Source organism: Oryctolagus cuniculus, chromosome 14 (assembly GCF_051225735.1).
Source record: "Oryctolagus cuniculus isolate XC-2025 breed Fujian yellow rabbit chromosome 14, ASM5122573v1, whole genome shotgun sequence".
Classification (NCBI taxonomy): Eukaryota; Metazoa; Chordata; class Mammalia; order Lagomorpha; family Leporidae; genus Oryctolagus; species Oryctolagus cuniculus.
This window is the reverse complement of record NC_142880.1, coordinates 61,913,930-61,936,149: the sequence shown is the minus strand read 5'-3', so window position 1 is coordinate 61,936,149 and position 22,220 is coordinate 61,913,930. Positions and strand designations below refer to the sequence as shown.

The window sequence follows — 22,220 nt, the reverse complement described above, 5'->3', positions numbered from 1 at the left end:
AGTGATAAAGCATAAGAGAAAATTTCAAATGTTTGTTTGCAATTGTTTCTTCTTGACTAATTTATAAGTTCTAACAAATAGGTCTTATTTCTAAGGACTGAAAAACTCAATTGAGTAAGCCCATTATTGAATTTTCTGTGTAATGATGACCTTTGAAGAACTGAAAACTAAAGACACAAGTACATGTAAGGTGATATGTAAGGATTTTTCACCAATGCATGTAATTTACAGATCTGGTGAAATTATCCCCAGGGGAATTTTATAGTCATTATTTTTATATTCCTTAATAATTTGTATGTCAAACTCCAGAGACATTATTACTTATTCTTTCATTAATCAAGTCACACACGATGAAGAAATTAAATAATATATGTCTAGGACTGGCACTGTGGTACAGAGGGTAAAGCAGCCACCTGCAGTGCTGGCATCCCATACGGACACCGGTTCATGTCCCAGGTGCTCCACTTCTGATCCAGCTTTCTGCTATGGCCTGGGAAAGCAGTAGAAGATGGCCCAAGTCCTTGGGCCCCTGCACCCACGTGGAGAACTGGGAAGTTCCTGGCTCCTGACTTTAGATCTGGACAGCTCTGACCGTTGCGGCCAACTGAGGAGTGAACCAGTAGATGGAAGACCTCTCTCTCTCTGCCTCTCCTTCTTTGTGTAACTTTGACTTTCAAATGAATAAATAAATCATTATACACACACACACACACACACACACACACACACACACGTCTAAAAAACCTATTTCAGGCAACCTAGGAGTAAAAACTACCATTTTGTCTGAGAGATAAAACGTTTGAGTGACTGGGTCTTGAGCATATCCTTTGATTTTTTTTAAAGGTTTATTTATTTATTTATTTATTTGAAAGCCAGAGTTACACAGAGAGAATAGAGACAGAAAGAAAAAAATATATATATATATATGTGTATATATATATATATATATATATATAGAGAGAGAGAGAGAGAGAGAGAGAGAGAACGGTCTTCAATTCAATGGCTCACTCCCCAGATGGCCACAACGGCTGGAACTGTGCTGATCTGAAGCCAGGAGCTAGGAGCTTCTTCCGGGTCTCCCAAGCAGGTGCAGGGGCCCAAGGACTTGAGCCATCCTCTACTGCTTTCCCAGGCCATAGCAGAGAGCTGGATCGGAAGTGGAGCAGCCAGGTCTTGAACCAGCGCCCATATGGGATGCTGGCGCTTCAGGCCAGGACGTTAACCTGCTGCGCCACAGCGCCAGCCCTCATATCCTATGATTTTTGCTAAAAATGAAACATGCTCTCTCTCTTTTTTAAAAGATGTATTTATTTATTTATTTGGAAGGCAGAGATACAGAGAGAAGGACACACACACACACACACACACACACACAGACAGAGAGAGAGAGATCTTCTATCCACTGGTTCACTCCCCAAATGGCCTCAAAGACCAGGGCTGGCCCAGGCCAAAGCCAGCAGCCAGGAGTTCTTCTGGGTCTCCCATGTGGGTGGCAGTGGACTAGGGACTTGGGCCATCTTCTGCTGCTTTCCCAGGAGGATTAGCAGGGGGCTGGGTTGGAAGTGGAGCAGCTGGGACTTGAATTTATGTCCATACAGGATGCCAGCGCTGCAGGCCATGGTTTAACTTGCTATGCTCCAGTGCCAGCCCTGGCACATGCTCTCTTGATAATTTGAGTGAATACCAAAATGGGCATAAAAACATGGAATTAAAATATGTTTATTTTTGTACAAAACAATCCATGTATAATTTTTCCATACTACATATTTCCCATGAACTTTTTGGAGACTCCTTAGATGCATGGATTTCAAACATTTTTGTAACAAATAAACAACTTTTAGTTCCATTTTCCATGACCTTTTGAAATTCCCTCATATTTGCCAGCTCTCAAGCTCTTGTTATCAAAAGAAAAAAATTCAAAATAATTTTTAGTGACTGACATAAAAATTTACGTAGAAACACATCCTGTCTGGGTGCCTGGGTTTAATCCTGGCTCCACTTCCTAGCTTTCTGTCAGTGCAAGTACTTGAGTCCCTGCTATCCATGTATGGGACCCAGATTGAGTTCCAGGCTCCTGGCTTCAGCCTAGTCCAGTCATAACTGTTGTGGGCATTTGGGGAATGAACCATTGGATGGAAGATCTCTCTTTGTCTTGAATATGGAAAGCTTTCAATACACTTAACTATAGCTATTGTTTCCTCATCTGATACTCCTATAGTAAGGCAATTTTAATGAGCTTTTTGATGGATTTATTTTCTTTCAGATTTCTGAGGGGAGCTCCTATTTATTAAGTGGGAATTTACCAAGTGCCCAAATTTCTGTCCAGCTGTCTATTGACCAACCTTTTCTAGGTATAACATCAGTAGGGTAAGTTAATACTGCTTGAGTAGCCCTTCCCAAAATGTTTGGCACCTAAATGTTCTGAATTTTGGATTTGTTCAAATTTTGGGATATTTGCATATATATATTTGCTAGGACCCAAGTCTAAAGATCAAATGCATTATCTTGCATATATACATAAGGTGTCCATATATCTTGCACATATAACCTAAAAGTAATCTTATACAATTTTTAAATAATTGTGCATTTTGACTGCAATCCATTACATGAAGCTGGGTGTGGAATTTTCCACTTATAGTATAACATTTGCACTCAGAAAGCTTGAGATTTTGGAGTATTTTGGATTTCAGAGTTTTGGATTAGGCATGTTCAATACATAATGAGAAGACAGAAATATTGTCCCTTCATTCTTGTTTTATCATTATAACCATTCATGAAAAATAATTTTCCAACATTGTATGGATAACTTGCCAAGATTTCCAAGCGAAAGGAGATTTTATAAGAACACAATTTAAAATACTTTTCAAAAAACTTTATATTTCAATATTATCATATTAATACTAAATTATCTTCATTGTCTTATACTTGGTGAGAATGTTTTGAAAAGATATGACTAAACTTATTTAGTTAGGTATTAATTATATGGTTACTGAATTAATCTTTTCCTTTTGCTGACATGCTTTAAAATATTTTTGTTATTATACATGATTTATCAGAGTAAGCTGGAGCAACAAGGAAAGCAGTATAAACCCGCAAAATGAAAAGTCAATATTTTTTAGTATTGCTGCTGATGAATGAATGTTTAACCCAAGAAATAGTAGAACTAACTTTGGATGTAAATCGACTCACATGATTAGATCCTAGGCAGGTACATTAGTCAGCACTTGCCTAATGTGTACATCAGGAATGCAATGAAGAACCTTGAGCACAGCTGCTTACATAGAGAGGGCTGGATGTCTTTGAGTTGTTCATCATGGAAAATATTTTTAACATCAAAAAATTTCAGGGAGGAAAAAAATTAAGTCAAGGCACACTCAAGTATAACTAGCAAGGTATATTGGCTTTGCTTTTCTCCTGAAGATCTCTGGGTGCTAAAAGCTTGGGCCACTCAGTAAAAACAAGAGTGAATATTAGAGATTAAAGAGGTTGTGCTTAAAGAGCAAAAAGATAAGGCCTGAGCAGCCTTCCATGCTAACCACATAGCAGTGCAGGGACTTGTTTGGTCTCTGCTAGTGCCATAACAGCTGGCAAATATTTTGACTATCAACTTAGGAACTATTCATCTCAGTTTTTCATTTCTTTCTCATTAATTTCAGATAAACAAAAATTAGCAGTATTTATGTGGGGAGCAATCCGGACCAGACTAAGTTACTCGAATTAGGACTTATTCTATGCATCTGCTCTCCCACAATATGGCGCTGGGAGAGAAGTAAACAGCTTCCGCACAGCTGCCTCCAGTTCAACCAATTAACTGTAGGACTTGCTCCTGATTGGAGAGCAGCGTACTCAGCCGAGTTGGGATTGGCAGAGAAGGACTATAAAGGAGGAGAGAGACGGCATGCACCAGGAACATCTATGGGGAACATCTAAGGGAACCCGTGCAGCCCCCGAGAGAACCGGCCGGCGGTGTGCCGCTCCCCTGCGGAAGTGGGGAATGCGGCCAGGGGGAACTGCCCTTCCACGGAGGTGGAAGGGATAGTAGCCAACCCGGGAAGAACCAGCAGCAAACCCGGGGAGGGCCGAGCAGACGAAAGAACAGCGCAGGGTCCTGTGTCGTTCCCCCACGAAGACGGGGAGCGACATAATGGTGCCGTGACTCGGATATGAAGCCCAGGCAGGGTTTAGTGTTGCTCCTCCACGAAGAGGGGGAGCGACATAATGGTGCCGTGACTCGGATAGGAAACCTAGGAGGGAAGAAATGACTCGGATAGGAAACCTAGGAGGGAAGAAATGACTCGGATAGGAAACCTAGCTCGGATAGGAAACCTAGGACGGATAGCAAACTTAGGAGGGAAGAAACGGGAAGAAATGGGAAAATACCGGAGAGAGAAACTAGCAAACAGCCTAGGGAAAAGCCGGACGAAAAAGGAGCCGGAAGAAGCTATTGAAAGCCTAGGCATAGACTCGGATTCGGACTACGGGGGGAAGCTGGGAGAAATCTCTAAGGTCGAAAGCGAAAGTGAAAGCTAGAACAAACAGACTCGGACGCGGACTGTGGGGAGAGGCCAGGAGAAATGAGGGAGGAATATCGTTGGAGGAAAGCTTGGGGAAACATACCGGGTAGAGAAAAATGTTAGGGAAATTGAAGCCGCGGGGGGCAGGCCGAGGCGGAAACGAAAGCCACTTTGGGGTTCTCAAGTTAGCCCGGGAATAGGGGGCGAAAAGTTGAAACTAGAAGCTGAGACGTAAGCCAGGTTGGGATCCGTCTGATTAGCCCGGGGAGCAAAGGACGGGAAGCCAAACCGTGGGGCGGAGACGTACGCTGGGTTGAATTCGCCAGGCTAGCCCGGGGAACTTAGATTGAATCCTAGTGGCGGAGACGCAAGCTACGCCGTGTTACTCGCGGAAGCCGCCGCGTGCAGAGAGAGCACGGGGCGTGAATAGATAGGGAACGCTGGCGTAGGCCGTGGTTCAGACGCGAAAGGGTTAAGCGTGGAGACCGCGGACCGCGCAAAGCCGGGAAGCCGCGCAGAGAGGCGCGCGGGCTGAAGCGGCGCAGAGCCGGGAACCCGCCGGCGGGGCGAGGTGCCGGAAAGCCGCAGGGATAAGAGAAACAGAAGTTTGGAAGTGAAGTAAAAGAGAAATGGGAATGCTGGAAGATAGAAGTGAAATGGGAGAGGTAGGAATGCCCGGAGATAGAGAAATAGAGAAAAATAAGGCCTCCCCTCAACATGCCAATTAGAAGGCTTGGATTCGGTCTGCCTGATTTAAGGCGGTAAGCGCCAGCAAAGCTCGACCAGAGTATGAGCTGCAGGTCACCGAAGATAGGCACGAACCAACACTAATAAGTCTCCCCCACAATAAGGCAATGAGAAGGCTTGGATTCGGTTTGCCTGATAGGTTTTGTAAGCCCCTGCGGGCAGAGCAGAGCATGCGCTGCAGGGCACCGAACACAGGCATGCATCAGCGCCTAAAAACCTCCTCACAATGGCGAAGAGAGGACCCGGATTCGGTTTTCCTGATTGATAGGACTTGTAAGAGCCTGTGGCGGCTCTAGCAAGTAGAGCAGAGTGTGTGCCGCGGGACACCGAGGACAGGCGCGTATCAACGCTAAAAAATAAAAAGAAAGGGGGATCTGTGGGGAGCAATCCGGACCAGACTAAGTTACTCGAATTAGGACTTATTCTATGCATCTGCTCTCCCACAATATGGCGCTGGGAGAGAAGTAAACAGCTTCCGCACAGCTGCCTCCAGTTCAACCAATTAACTGTAGGACTTGCTCCTGATTGGAGAGCAGCGTACTCAGCCGAGTTGGGATTGGCAGAGAAGGACTATAAAGGAGGAGAGAGACGGCATGCACCAGGAACATCTATGGGGAACATCTAAGGGAACCCGTGCAGCCCCCGAGAGAACCGGCCGGCGGTGTGCCGCTCCCCTGCGGAAGTGGGGAATGCGGCCAGGGGGAACTGCCCTTCCACGGAGGTGGAAGGGATAGTAGCCAACCCGGGAAGAACCAGCAGCAAACCCGGGGAGGGCCGAGCAGACGAAAGAACAGCGCAGGGTCCTGTGTCGTTCCCCCACGAAGATGGGGAGCGACATAATGGTGCCGTGACTCGGATATGAAGCCCAGGCAGGGTTTAGTGTTGCTCCTCCACGAAGAGGGGGAGCGACATAATGGTGCCGTGACTCGGATAGGAAACCTAGGAGGGAAGAAATGACTCGGATAGGAAACCTAGGAGGGAAGAAATGACTCGGATAGGAAACCTAGCTCGGATAGGAAACCTAGGACGGATAGCAAACTTAGGAGGGAAGAAACGGGAAGAAATGGGAAAATACCGGAGAGAGAAACTAGCAAACAGCCTAGGGAAAAGCCGGACGAAAAAGGAGCCGGAAGAAGCTATTGAAAGCCTAGGCATAGACTCGGATTCGGACTACGGGGGGAAGCTGGGAGAAATCTCTAAGGTCGAAAGCGAAAGTGAAAGCTAGAACAAACAGACTCGGACGCGGACTGTGGGGAGAGGCCAGGAGAAATGAGGGAGGAATATCGTTGGAGGAAAGCTTGGGGAAACATACCGGGTAGAGAAAAATGTTAGGGAAATTGAAGCCGCGGGGGGCAGGCCGAGGCGGAAACGAAAGCCACTTTGGGGTTCTCAAGTTAGCCCGGGAATAGGGGGCGAAAAGTTGAAACTAGAAGCTGAGACGTAAGCCAGGTTGGGATCCGTCTGATTAGCCCGGGGAGCAAAGGACGGGAAGCCAAACCGTGGGGCGGAGACGTACGCTGGGTTGAATTCGCCAGGCTAGCCCGGGGAACTTAGATTGAATCCTAGTGGCGGAGACGCAAGCTACGCCGTGTTACTCGCGGAAGCCGCCGCGTGCAGAGAGAGCACGGGGCGTGAATAGATAGGGAACGCTGGCGTAGGCCGTGGTTCAGACGCGAAAGGGTTAAGCGTGGAGACCGCGGACCGCGCAAAGCCGGGAAGCCGCGCAGAGAGGCGCGCGGGCTGAAGCGGCGCAGAGCCGGGAACCCGCCGGCGGGGCGAGGTGCCGGAAAGCCGCAGGGATAAGAGAAACAGAAGTTTGGAAGTGAAGTAAAAGAGAAATGGGAATGCTGGAAGATAGAAGTGAAATGGGAGAGGTAGGAATGCCCGGAGATAGAGAAATAGAGAAAAATAAGGCCTCCCCTCAACATGCCAATTAGAAGGCTTGGATTCGGTCTGCCTGATTTAAGGCGGTAAGCGCCAGCAAAGCTCGACCAGAGTATGAGCTGCAGGTCACCGAAGATAGGCACGAACCAACACTAATAAGTCTCCCCCACAATAAGGCAATGAGAAGGCTTGGATTCGGTTTGCCTGATAGGTTTTGTAAGCCCCTGCGGGCAGAGCAGAGCATGCGCTGCAGGGCACCGAACACAGGCATGCATCAGCGCCTAAAAACCTCCTCACAATGGCGAAGAGAGGACCCGGATTCGGTTTTCCTGATTGATAGGACTTGTAAGAGCCTGTGGCGGCTCTAGCAAGTAGAGCAGAGTGTGTGCCGCGGGACACCGAGGACAGGCGCGTATCAACGCTAAAAAATAAAAAGAAAGGGGGATCTGTGGGGAGCAATCCGGACCAGACTAAGTTACTCGAATTAGGACTTATTCTATGCATCTGCTCTCCCACAATATGGCGCTGGGAGAGAAGTAAACAGCTTCCGCACAGCTGCCTCCAGTTCAACCAATTAACTGTAGGACTTGCTCCTGATTGGAGAGCAGCGTACTCAGCCGAGTTGGGATTGGCAGAGAAGGACTATAAAGGAGGAGAGAGACGGCATGCACCAGGAACATCTATGGGGAACATCTAAGGGAACCCGTGCAGCCCCCGAGAGAACCGGCCGGCGGTGTGCCGCTCCCCTGCGGAAGTGGGGAATGCGGCCAGGGGGAACTGCCCTTCCACGGAGGTGGAAGGGATAGTAGCCAACCCGGGAAGAACCAGCAGCAAACCCGGGGAGGGCCGAGCAGACGAAAGAACAGCGCAGGGTCCTGTGTCGTTCCCCCACGAAGACGGGGAGCGACATAATGGTGCCGTGACTCGGATATGAAGCCCAGGCAGGGTTTAGTGTTGCTCCTCCACGAAGAGGGGGAGCGACAATTTATGCTTTGCAAATATCAAATCATCTGATTATTTCACCTGTTAAGATGTAAAATTTTTTATCTAGACATTTAAAATAGCAAATGCTGATTTTTTTTAGGTGTCAATCAAGTGAAGATAAGTATTCTTTTAAAAGTTGCAGTCCTGACTTCGTTTTTGGAGAAAACATGGTAGAAAGAGTTTTGGTAAGAGTTTGGTAAATGTTTCTATTATTATTTGAAGAGGCGTTACTTCAAATTTCTGAAGGAAAATTAGCTGAAAGTAAGGCTAAATTGGTGTGTACCTATTAATTTCTGGGTTCAAAGACAAATTTTCTTTCTTTAACTGCAAACCATCTCCTGGGAGGCATACCTTAATTGTCAGAATAATAGATAGGAATCCACTGAGGAAGGGAACTGCTTAATTATAACATTACTGATGTGAAATATTAAACAGTTCTTTGACTTGTATTCTATCAGAGATACCCAAGGAAACCTCATAATTACCTGTAATAGTTAGATAAGCCCAACTGCTGATAATATTTTAATAAAGTTTTCCAATACGACTTTTCATAACAAGATGGGTAAATCCTCCAATTATTCTTACTAGTTAACCACAACCTTATTCTTCAAGCTCTTACATCAAGAAAGTATTATTATAATGCTTTTTGCTACTTCTAAGTGGAAAATTAGAGGGCTTAATTTGCACAGAGGAATCTGTACCTTCCAAGTGAGAACAATAAGCTAATTATTAATATTGTCCATATTTAATACTGAGTATCCCTCAGCTGCTGTTTGGCCTGCCACAGAGCTCTGATTTTCTCCTGATCTCCAAACTGGTACTGTCCCGGTGTATCCAAATGCCTACCTGACATCTCTATTTGAATGCCTAACAATCATTTCAAATTTGAATATTTTTAAAATAAGCCACTATAATGTTCTTCACACCAGCTTCTACTGCAATACTGTCCCATTTTGAATAAAGACAACTCATTCTTTCAGTTGCTGTGGTAAAAAAAATTTGGTATTATCCTTGATTCCCATCTTTCTTAGCCCAGTTCTGTATCATGGGCCTCTACCTTCAAAACACATCTGGAATTTGAACACGGCAGAGCCACCGTCATCCTTCACAGCTCCTAATTTATCTTTTAGTATATAAAGTACTGGTCTCAACTTTGGCTGTGTGTTAGCATCAACATGCCTAAGCTTCCCCTCAGAATATATTAGGCCAGAATCTGTCAGTGAGGCCAAGTGTCAAGAGACTGAAATGTATAACCAGATTTGAAAAGCATGTGAGCAAGCAAAGCTAAAGGCAACACCGAATTCTAGAGATGCTTATTACTTAGTAAAGGGGACAGAAAGATGCCTGTGCAGACGAACTACTGTTGGGTCTATAGGTTTTGTTTGAGAACGTGCTTGTGCAACTTCCCCATTGGTATTTTAAATTTGGCTTATAAAGGAACTGTGCTTCCCATTTCTTTAAGTTGACAATACACTAAAGATATAAGATAATTTGTATTTGCCCTCAAATTAGTTTTGAAAACATCTGGTCTTGGGATTTAAGAGCCATGATGCACCCCTGGCTTGATAGCTGACCATATGCTTTTAAAGTGAGTCACAAAAGTTCCCAATACTTTAGTTTCCATTTGGTTAAAATGGAAATAATTACTCTAATCTCTACTAATTTTAAGGGAATATCTTGATGCGCAATTAAACAATAAGAAAGAATCTGAGTTCATAAGGAAAAGATGAAAACACAGGGTCTAGGGCAGGTGTTTGGCACAGTGGTTAAGATGCTGCTTGGGACACCCACAACCACTATTTGAGTGTGGGTTTGAGTCCTGGCTCTGTTCCCAATTCCAGCTTCCTGCTAATACATACCCTAAGAGGCAGAAGGTAATAGATCAAGTACTCGGATCCCTGCCACCCACGTGAAAGAACCAGGTTGAGGTCCTGGTTCCTGGCTTTCTCCTGGCCCAGCACTAGCTGCTACAGGCATTTGGAGAGTGAACCAGTGTATGGAAGAACTCCCTCTCTCTCTCTCTTTCTCTACCTCTCTGTCTTTCAAATATTATGAAATATATAAATAAAAAATATAAACACACGTTCTTAACTATCCCTGCTGGCCTGTACATTATCATAAATGACATGGCAATAACTCAGTCTTTTTTCCAAGCAGGTATTGATTACAACAGATGTACAGAGCCCCAAGCAAGTTGGAATCTTTCCATAAAGTTGTTCTCTGAGACATCTAGTGAGGTTTCTGGATAATTTTTGTTTCCATTAAGTGGATAGCAAGTGTGAATTACTAGGTATACTGAGGTATGTTGACACAGAGAGGACAGTTCCGGCCAGTGGGATCATAGAACAGCAGCTACCTTCTTTGATGTCACTAGAACTTTCCCTATTGTTTCTGGGACTAAATCCTGCCTGAAGTAGACTACTGGTAACTAGATTACGTTTTTTAAGGATTAGAACTAAGCCTCTCTAACAATAGGGAAAAATTTCCTCTTTAGCCATAAGGACCCCTAAACAAAAACAGCCGGTGGGTTATTTACGATGTTGAAGTAGAACAAAAATATTTTATAGCTTACAGCAAATAAATAGGAAGAAAGTTAGATAATGTTTTTCCCCATACAGGGTACTCAAAAACTCATCCAGCCTCAACTTGAAAATGATTCATATGTCAAGGAAAAAACATTCAAGTCCATGCTGAAGTTTCCCATCAACTCTCCAAATTCAAGTAAGAATCACTTCATTTGTAAAACATTTGATTCAACTAGTTTGTCTCCTGTTTTTCATGTCATTGCTATAAAAATAATCCAATAATCTAGTATTTTATAATTTTTGTAAAAATTGAAGATTAGAAATAGGATTACCCAGTAACCATATTTTGGAGAATCAATAAGGATATTTTGTGAAAACTCAAGCAGCTTGATTTTATTTGGCAACATTTATTACTACCGAAAGGTAAGGAGATGTGTCAACTGGAGCTACCAAGAACTTTCATAGTAGAGAAAATGGTTCTTTTATGTGTTCTTTCTCCCATTTTCTCTTAGGAACAGACTCTGTTAAAAACAAATCACTAATAGAATCAGCTGCCGCTTTCTCTTCCCAACCATCACAAAAATGCTTGCTTGAGAAAGTCAATGTTATAACAGGGGAGGAAGCAGAACATAATGTGTTAAAGGTTTGTATGCCATATATTGCTCTTTCTGGTAGCATTTACATATTTGGAATAAAGTTACCATAAACAGGGACATTTTAAAAATGTAAAGTGAAATATAGTTTTTATGAAGACTAAGTTGCTTAAGTAAAAATGTTGGAGGCTTCCAAAGATGAAACCAATATTTTCTTTTCTTACATTTTTATGAATAATTTTCAGTGAGATGGGTTGGATTTATTGTCATTCACATTAATCCCTTAGAAAGAAGATAGTCAAGGGTCCTGTCTTTATACTCGTCACACTTGCTTTTATGATCAAGTCCATTATCCTATGGTGGATTAATTCCGCTAAAACTGAAGGTTTTTAGATGTTGATATAACTCGATTTCAGTTTAAGATAATAAAAATAATTTTATTTTCCTTTTAAAAAGTTTAGAATTTCGGCCAGCACCGCGGCTCAATAGGCTAATCCTCCGCTCGCGGCACTGGCACACCGGGTTCTAGTTCCGGTCGGGTTGCTCTAGTCCTGGTTGCTCCTCTTCCTTTCCAGCTCTCTGCTGTGGCCAGGGAGTGCAGTGGAGGATGGCCCAAGTGCTTGGGCCCTGCACCCCATGGGAGACCAGGAGAAGCACCTGGCTCCTGCCATCGGATCAGCGCGGTGTGCCGGCCGCAGCGCGCCGGCTGCGGTGGCCATTGGGGGGGTGAGCTAATGGCAAAAGGAAGACCTTTCTCTCTGTCTCTCTCTCTCACTGTCCACTCTGCCTGTCAAAAAATAAATAAATAAAAAGTTTAGAATTTCCTATGAATCAACAATTTCATGGGTGCATGCTCCAGCAGCACACATAGGATCTGATTGTTGAGGGGTATCACTATCAGGATATGTTTATGAAAAGTATTCCCTACAACTTCATCATGAATTTCCTTTTGTCTTTCTCAATCTACTTTTGTTTTTAAGATTTATTTATTTTTTTGAAAGTCAGAGTTACAGAGAGAGAGAGAGAGAGAAAGAGAGGTCTTCCATCTGCTGGTTTACTCCCCAATTGGCTGCAACGGCCAGAGCTGTGCCAAACCGAAGCCAGGAGCCAGAAAGCTTCTTCTAAGTCTCCCACTCGGGTGCAGGGACACAAGGACTTGGGCCATCTTCTACTGCTTTCCCAGGCCACAGCAGAGAGCTGGATCAGAAGAGGAGCAGCTGGGACTAGAACCGGCACCCATATGGGATACTGGCACTGCAGGCAGCATCTTTATCCACTGCGCACAGTGTCGGCCCCTCTCCATCTACTTTCCTCCCAAATAGTCCCCATTCCTCTTTATTTCCCTTATGATCTATGAACACTGTAAATCAGTGTGTCCCTAAACACAACTTTCTGATTATATTAACTACACCCTTCTTGAATCAAGGCCCTGGCATGCTAGTTTAGGTGCTTCTTGTACGGAATAGTATCTGAGAACCACTGGTAATCAATTTATACTGGGGTGCCCTATGGTGTCCCATCATAGTTCTCCAAGTTCTCATATTGATTTTGAAAAATTTTAAGCAGGCAAAGAGTTCCCTGATTCTTTTACTTTCAAACAACATAATATAGGTCAAAATAATGCTGTATAATATAAAATTGTTTATTGTTAAGTGAAAAATCAGAAAGTAGGTATGGTATTCTACTTATAGAAAAAAAGAGGAGTACAAACATGAGGGTTCTCAGAAGGGTTATGGAAAATGCATATATAGAAAAAACTATGCAAGGATTTCAAAATTTTGTGCCAGAATAAATTTACCTTTTAATTCCATTTGTCCATGAACTTTTTGAAGTACTTTTGTACATATATTAGGATGTATTTACATACAAATATTTCTAGAAAAATAAATTAAAATATTAGTGATGGTTATTACCTCTTACAGGAGTGGAAGTTGACAGATGGGGAAAAGGTTGGGCAGGACTTTTCACTTTGTATGCTTTTTTTTACTTTTTGATGTTTGTGCCACTTGGAAACTTCATATTTTAAAAGTTAATTAAGTTTTAAAAGCTGGTTTACAAATCATTAGCAAAGGTTATTCTGACAGATCAGACAGATATAAAAGTAGAACAGCATAGCAAATAATTTACTTTGAAAAAATTGTATATATTTGACCTTTTAAAAAATTGTCATTTAGATCAACTGCAAGCTTTTTCTATTCAACAAAATGACACAATCTTGGACCGAAAGGGGCAGAGGAACTTTGAGACTGAATGACACAGCAAGCAGCGACTGTGGAACATTACAGTCAAGACTAAGTAAGGAATCACTTTGTAAAGCAAGCCATTTCTCAGGGTAAAATTCCTAATATAAGCATGTACTATATTCTGGTGATGTTATAAATCACATCAATCAATCAGACTGTTGAAAACAATATTATTCCTAATGGGAGCTTCCCATTTCAAGGAGGCTTTTCTGTCAAACTGCATGGGCTCCAGTGCTGGCTGGATCACTGACTAACTGGTGACCTTGGATAAGTGACTTAATCTCTCCCTGCCCTAGTTCCAGTCATTTAAAATAGGGATAACTGAAGTTCATGACTTCAGGGGTGATTGTGAGAATTCAATGAGATAACGCACAAAAAACACCTATGTCAGAGCCCGGGCACACACCTAAATAGTAAAATCATTATTCGTTGAAGGAATACAATACAAATTATTTTGTAAAGTTTATCCCTAGTATTTTAAACATTGTGTGGGGGTTGGGATAAGAGTCAGTTGCCAGGGAAACAAGGTACATAGGTTTTGAATCTTGCAGGCAGAGTGATGATCAGAAGCTGGAGTCATTCAAACAAAAGGGGTTTGGCATCCAAAAAGACACACTGGGCATTGTTCAGAGAAATGAACAGAAAGTGAGCATAGGCAAAAAGATAGGCAAAAAGCATAGGCAGGCCGGCACCGCGGCTCAATAGGCTAATCCTCTGCCTTGCGGCACCGGCACACCGGGTTCTAGTCCCAGTCGGGGCGCCGGATTCTGTCCCGGTTGCCCCTCTTCCAGGCCAGCTCTCTGCTGTGGCCAGGGAGTGCAGTGGAGGATGGCCCAGGTGCTTGGGCCCTGCACCCCATGGGAGACCAGGAGAAGCACCTGGCTCCTGGCTTCCGATCAGCGCAGTGTGCCGGCTGCAGCGTGCCGTCCTCGGCGGCCATTGGAGGGTGAACCAACGGCAAAAGGAAGACCTTTCTCTCTGTCTCTCTCTCTCACTATCCACTCTGCCTGTCAAAAAACAAAAACAAAAACAAAAAAAAACAAAAACAAAAACAAAAAAAAAGCATAGGCAAAAGATATTTGTTGAGTTTCACACTATCAAGCTCAAGAAGTAGGTAAGGAGTAGAATTCAGATGAAAAGAATAGGAACAGTGTCTTCAGTTCTATAACTAACAAATGGTTTCTAAATAATGCAACCAAGAAATAGTCCTAAGGCTGCCATTAGTTGTTCTTTATCTGGTTTAATTCCAATGCCAGCCAAATACAAAAACAAAATGTGAAACTCCAAAACAATTTTTTTTATTATGCAGGTAATACATGTTCCTTAAAGAAAACAGAAATATAGATCAACAAAAAGAAAAAAATAAAATCACTTAAAGCTATAACTTCCTGAAACAGCCCCTGTCAACAGAATATACTCCTCTGCTCCTTATTCTCTGTATACATCTGTATACACGTAGATTGTAGGTCATGTGATTCATGGTATTTATATTGCTTTTTTCCTGACTTATTTTTATATAGTATACCATGATACACATTTTTTCTAAAGACTTATTCATTTATTTGAAAGTTAGCGTTACAACGAGAAGGAGAGAGAGCAAGAGCGAGAGCAAGAGCGAGAGAATCCATCTGCTGGTTCACTCCCCAAATGGCTGCAATGGCCAGAGATGGGCGGAACCAGAGACAGCAGCTACTCCTGGGTGTCCCACATGGGTGGAGGGATCCAAGTACTTGGGCCATCCTCTGCTGCTTTCCTAGGTGTATTAGCAGGGAGTTGGATCTGAAGTGGAGAAGCCCACCCACAGACCTAGAAGCAACTCTGGGCTTCTGGCTTTGGCCTGGCACAGCACTAGCTGTTGCAGCCTTCTGGGAAGTGAGCCAGCGGATGGAAGATCTCTCTCACTGTCTCTCCCTCTCTCTATAACTCTGCTTTCAAACAAATAAATAAATCTTAAAATAAAAAAAAAAGAAGGGGGCAGCAGGGACTCCAACTGGCACCCATATGGTATGATGGTTCCGCAGGAGGTGGCTTTGCCTGCTATGCCACAGTGCCGGCCCCTACCTTTTTTTTTTTTAATTTACATAGTAACCATGTTCATCTTTCAATACCAATAAATATCTTTCTTCAATATTCTTAGTAGGTTCACAAAATTTTCTTGAATGACTAAACTGTAATTTATTTAATTGTACTTTTTGGACACCTAAGGTTTTTGTCACTGTAAAAATATTCTTGAATAAATATCCTTTAGATATTTATATCTCAAACATAACAAAGCCCAAAACAACTTGAAAACAAAGTTATAATCTAGTCAAATTACAACTTTATTGTGGAAATACAGTCTAAAAAACAACTGCAAGGTTTGCTTTGCTTCCAAAAATAGCAAATTCCCCTGGAAGGCTAAGGAATCAACTGCTTTGGGGTCTTATACATTTACCTTCCTGTTTCAGTTATGCGCAACCAAGGCAGTCTGAGACTGATCCTCAATAGCAAACTCTGGGCTCAAATGAAGATTCAGAGAGCAAATCACAAAAATTTACAAGTAACAGCTACCGATTTTGAGGACTATAGCATTAAAGTATTTTTAATTCAGGTAAGTTAGAAATTTGAATAATAAATGATTATTCTATTAATAGATCTCTAATTACCAACTTATTTTTCACTTTGTTATAATAACCTGTACCACTGGCAAAAATCATCTATTTATTATGAAATTCAGAAATCAGTATCAATGTCTGTGGTGATCAATTGGTTCCTGTTTCAAGACATTTATATGATATATGCCACCAAACCTCTACCATTTTCTTTCCTACTGATACTATGTTAACAATTTTGCTGTTACCAAAGTGACAATTGTCAGGGATGGCTTGCCAGAGAAGCACAGCAGAATCCAAAGCCTGATGCTTATACTGCAAGCTGAGATGGAGAAGGTTTTGAGATCATTGGAAAGGAATCAGTGAGAAATGGAAAAACACAGGGCTACCAAGTTAAAATAACCAGTCCAACAGCAAATTCCAATTCTGGACATAAGTAAATCTCCAAGGTTACAGAATGGGAGCACCGCTTTAGTTGTTCCTGGCAGCAAGAATGCTTGACCTCAAGGACAAGATCCAGACACAGAGAGCTGGCTAGAGTAAAGTCCCTCCCCCGCTCCTAATGTCTCCCCACTCCTCCCCTCCTCTGCCAAAAAAAGGAGCAATTTGGTTTCCCCCATGGCCTGAGCCAGAAGACCAGGGAAGACAGAGTACTTTAGTGACAGGCAGAAGGTGATAATACTAGTAAATTGGCTTTTGTATAGTAATGGAAAAAACAATGTTGGTAAGTGCCCAGTGATGAAATGTCAAAAGATTTCACCACAATAAGTACACTGTTGGGTGTGAGTATTACACCCAACAATACACCACAATAAGTACACTGTTGATGTGAGTATTACAATGTCAGGGTAAGATGATGTTCAGATATGTTTACCACTTAGGAAGATAATACTTGTTACTCTGCCAGACCAGGTCACCCCTAGTTTTGAGTGGGTGAAGCAGCTTATCAAAGACTGAGATGGAGGCTGTCAACTATGATTAATACCTCAATTCCGAATCCATGCTGGAGTTCTAAAGTATAGGACATTTATTAGTGATAAGCCAAACAAATGCAATAAAAATTACTAAAAATTCCACCCTCATAGATGGTCACTATTAACATTTTGGCCTTGTCCTATATTTTAGTCCATACATGAGTATGTGTACACATAAATACATGTGTACCATACCACACATACTATATGGCCGTTAGACAAGTTAGTCTTCCTTATGTTAGTTTTACTCACTTGCAAAATGAAGGTAACTATAACATACTTTATAAAGCTGTGAGAAGGTTAAATAGCTAATATGAAGTCCACATATTTTTCATCTATTATTGTAAATGACTCTCTTCATGACTTTAAACAATAGCTTATTTTTTAAAAATTCTTTTAGTAGGTGAAATAATTCCATTATGCATCATAATTTATCTCATTAATCCCACAAATCTGAATGGAATCAAGTCTCAGCAGTTTGTCTTTTACATTTCTGAGTCATATTTTCCTCAGTTGTAAAGAGAAGAGGGAAATGAGTACATACTTGTGCTTTTCTAATATAAATAGAATCAATAATGTACTCATGGTATTATCTTAAGGACTGAATAAAAGAAATGATAACAGTAACTATTTTACAAATGTTAGTTACTGTTTCCATATTCTTTATGTTATGTTATTAGTATGGAAAAGCAAGAACTTGAGATGTGTTTTTGCAACAGCATCATAGATTCCACAAGCTCTGCCTCTACACAAAGCCATGAGGTTTGCAGGGGATGTCTAAGAAAGTGATAGAAAGAACTCCTCTATGCCTGCAACAGCCGAAGTTTGGCCAGGTTGAAGCCAGGAGTCTGGAACTGCATCTGGGTCTCCCAACAACTTTTTATAGTGTAGCATAGTGGAGGAAGAATGGTTTTAACACACTGAAATTCAAATATAGAATTAAAATTATAAAATTTTGCTTTCTTAGGTTAATATGTACTAATTGAGATCTCATAAAATTATTCACTTTAGGATGGAATTTGCTTCAACATTAGCTTTTTACTCCTTCCTTTTTAGGGTTGTAAGCATTTATTTGAAACCTAGATTTATATCATTTAATTCCTTCCTTAGTAACAGTCAAAGATTAAAAATCTATAAAATGTGGCTTATGTTCTAAATTCAATGTCCTTCATGTAGGCCAGTGTCAAAGATACAGGATACCTGTACGCAGCAATACATCATCGTCTTGTCGCACTTCGAAGCTCCAATAAGCAAAAAGACGTCAATCAAGCTGAGATACAGTCAGAAACAGTCCTCCAGCAAGTAAACTTTGATAGCTGTGATGAGGATGAGGATGAGGATGATTTCATACATGTCACCAAAAATGGATCAGGTAAATAATTTTCATTCTGTTAGGGCAGAGGTTTAAAAAAATAAGCACAATGCTAACATACTACATTGATTTTTTAAAAAATGGAGCTGATCCGTTTAAGGTGGGTTATAGTTAGAGACCTGGCTGTTGGAACTGAGGAGAGTGTCTGAAAATCAATCTTTTGCAAGTGGTCTTCACTGAGATGAGAACAAGTCAGCTGCATAATGATGCCTTGCAAATCAGTTGCCTATAAATTGCATTAGAACACACTGATAATTTAAACTATTATACTGCTAACCTGAAACTATCATTTATTCATATTCTTCTTCATTTGTTCTCATTAAATTATAAATAAATGTAATGGGATCACCAAGTAAATTTAGCTTGAAACCTGGAAAGTCTTGTGTATTCCCAGGTTAGAGCTTGACCATTTATGAGAAATTGTATAAATGTATAAATGATATTTTCAAGGACCTCCTTTGCCTAAGGCAAAAGTATTTTTTTTTGTTATGTAAGGATTCGCAAATAAAGGGAAGTTGAAGTGGAGCCAGTAGTAAACAGATTTTTCAAGTTTTAGTGCTTGACCAGGTGTGTGAATTTTAAATTAATATTCATCATTATTTCTGGGAAACATTGTCAAAAAAAAGTAAGCTCAACTTTGGTACACAGATGTGGCTGTTCTAATGATGTTTTCCAAGTATTTTCAGTAAGTTTCATTCAGCCTGAATTCTATTCTACGGAGGACTGAGTGACATAGTTAGAAAGACAGTGTGGTAACAAGTATAATTTTCCATTTTTAATCATTTTAAAATTCTAAAGGTATCACATATAATTTAAGGATCTATCAAGGAACATGTGTATAACTAGATAAAATGCCTCCCGTTGCTTATTATTAAAAATATAATCAGGGGTCAGTGTCGTGACACAGTGGGTAAGCCACCACCTGTGATGCTGGCATAACATGTCAGAACGCCAGTTCGAGTCCTGGCTGTTTTACTTCCAATTCAGCTCCCTGCTAATGTGCCTGGGAAGCAGTAGATGATGGTTCAAACAATTGGGTTCTTCCTACCTTTGTGGGAGTAGATGGAGTTCCTGGCTCTTGGCTTTGACCTGGCCCAGCCTCAGCTGTTGTGGCCATTTGAGGAGTGAACCAGAAGTAGAAGATAACTTTCTCCCTGCTCTGCCATTCAAATATAAATAAATAAATCTATAATCTCGCTATATATACAAATATATATTCAAAAGGAAAAATTCACATTCAGACCAGGGTCATAACCTGTTTCATTCAGTAAGCCAGAGAACTCAGTGAATAAGATTTTTCTTGCTACTTTATTTTTTTAAATTTATTTCTTGCTACTTTCAACAAAGGGTTAATTACTATTTGAAACATGAAATGAATAAATGAAATTATATTCTATATTATTATAATGTTTATGTTCTTAACAATGAAATGAAGTCTATTAAAAATGACTAGAAAGTCTATTAGAAAAGGAGTCTATTAGAAAAGTACCAATTCACTAAAAGTCAATTTGAAATGAGGATTAAATGTCAAAATTACCTCATCAGCCATGCTTATGAAATCTATATTTTATTAGATTCCATTTTAGGAAAGGAGTGATATGTAACTATCTTAATGCAAAACCGTGGAAATAATACAGAGCAAATGTGAATAATATGAACCTTTTCCCCTGCTTTTTTTCCCCCTCCTTTTCACTTAGTATCTTTTCCAGGAAGTATTACAGGCAAATGCTAAAATGTTATGGAAGTAATAAAAAGTGTTTTGTACTTTGTTGCTCATGAATCAAGGAACTTCTTAATTAACTGAAAATGTCATATTTGAAATTATTAGAAACATTTCTAAATGTTGCCAATGAGAATGTTGATTCTGTATGTTTCATTTTATTATCAGTTAATATATTCATGAATGTTCCTGTTCATTACATTCAATATAAAATCTAGTTTAAGTATTATATTGTATAACAAAATATTTTAAATTTGTATCACAGCTCCTTCTAGGTGGACCCACAGACAGTCCGTTGTTTGTTCATGAGCACTACTTATTATAAATACGACAATATCTACAAAATGATCAGCCACCCTACTGAAAAAAATGAAACCATCATAACTAAATGAAAGATCCTAATCATTCCCTGAAGAGTTTTTATGAAACACAGTTTGTTGCAATTAAATTTTTCTCTTATGTTTTGCATGTCACATTTTTATTATTGTGGAGAAATGATAGAATTTAAGAAATAAATGGACTTCAGAAGTTCAAAATTTAATCATTTTTGAAGAATCTAGGGTAAGACTTGATAACTAATTTGAACTATTCATCACATTGATGGATATAATACTAAATTGTGAATTGTGAATTTCTGGATTTGATAAATATATAATTAAAATATTTATTTTTTCAGTCATACATTGTCTGGCCATAAAAGAAATATTTTACTAGATTTCCAGTCATTTTTTAAAAAAAACCCTTAATTGCATGATAATATTTTATCACATCACACTTATCTGCTAGGAAATGTGTATTTTCTTTCAGCCTTTGGATTTCCTGACTCCAAAAGTGCCTATATTCCTAGTATTAATTCTTTAAAAAGAAATATCTGCTCTTGGACTTGTATTCATGGCATCTTGTAAATGCTTGACTCTCAGCACTGACTAGTTGTTGTATGAATGAACAAAATATAACATATTACCTATGTATCAAAAAAAGTTAAGCTTACAAAAAGTCAAATATGTTAACTTGTCATTCTTTGCTTGTATAAGTAAATTGTTTTTCATATTCTAGTAGATGTGGGTGTATAGAAACCTTTCTTAAATGTGACAGAAAATATAATTTCATGTTTCAAAGACTACTTAACCACTTGTTTCAAGTAGCAAGAAAAATCGTATTCACTTAGTTCTCTTGGTCACTGAGTCAAGCAGATTACGAGCCTAATCTTGTCTTCAAACTAGGGTGGAGATGAAGAAATATTTTCTCAATGTCCCATTTTTTTTTCTATGCTCAGACAACTCTTAGATGTAATGTTTTTCCATGGAGCAGAACTGGGACTCATTTCTTACATCAGGAACATGCTATCAGTCTTCCATCCAGCCCTCTCACTTCTGTTTCCATTTACTGCACTCACTTCCTTCTCAGTCTGCACTTCCAAACATATTTTGAAAATTGAATTCATTCTATAATTTTCTTTGGACTTTTCAACACATATCAAAGGAAACAAAATTTACACTACCTTAATTCCTGATCTATATAGAAAAGTCAGTGCAACAGAACCAGAAATAGGGTTAGAATATCAGGAAGGCAGAGAAAGGTGGTGAACATTTCTATATTCTGAAGAGGATATGAAGAACAGAAACAGGATGTTTAGCTCTTGAGTCTTTCAACCCATTTCCTGTTTTCTATGTAATTCTTAGTATTTTTATGCAAATATTTAGTAAAGATGGAGGGGCAATAGAGATCTTTTATAGTTTTCCTTGTCTGATTTCTTAATCTAGCATCTTTTTTGAATTTTCTATGTCTTTTGTTCCTCTTTAATCTGAAAGAGATCAATTGTACAATCATATTCATTTTTTAATGTTATTTAGGTAGTTGGCTTCAAAGCTTACATTTTGGATTTCCATAAAAGCTGTTTTTATTAAAATTTACTTATCTAGTCTACAAATTTATTAGACATATAGCTAACAGTATATCAAATTGTATCTTGCATTAATATAAATCTTGTTCAGCTTAATTATGGACCATTAAAATATTCTCTCTTAAAAATGTTACTTTATTTGCATTACTGCCAGAGCAAAGTATCCTTTG

General features: G+C 40.4%; 1 protein-coding gene across 4 annotated transcripts in view; it reads left to right on the top strand.

Annotated features, from left to right (window-relative positions):
* The window catches only part of RANBP3L (RAN binding protein 3 like), a 57,189-nt gene extending 35,011 nt beyond the window's left edge, over positions 1 to 22,178 (top strand). For 2 of the 4 annotated variants that reach the window (XM_017344682.4, XM_017344681.4), the window contains 8 exons: positions 2,264 to 2,367; positions 8,230 to 8,314; positions 10,748 to 10,850; positions 11,167 to 11,297; positions 13,422 to 13,542; positions 15,938 to 16,080; positions 18,232 to 18,427; positions 20,413 to 22,178. In XM_017344682.4, the coding sequence (XP_017200171.1) occupies positions 2,264 to 2,367; positions 8,230 to 8,314; positions 10,748 to 10,850; positions 11,167 to 11,297; positions 13,422 to 13,542; positions 15,938 to 16,080; positions 18,232 to 18,427; positions 20,413 to 20,456 (927 nt within the window). In that variant the 3' untranslated portion in view covers positions 20,457 to 22,178. The remainder of the gene's footprint in view (positions 1 to 2,263; positions 2,368 to 8,229; positions 8,315 to 10,747; positions 10,851 to 11,166; positions 11,298 to 13,421; positions 13,543 to 15,937; positions 16,081 to 18,231; positions 18,428 to 20,412) is intronic. The other 2 variants (XM_089312734.1, XM_017344683.4) reach the window with 1 other exon arrangement.
* The last annotated feature ends 42 nt before the right edge of the window (positions 22,179 to 22,220 follow it).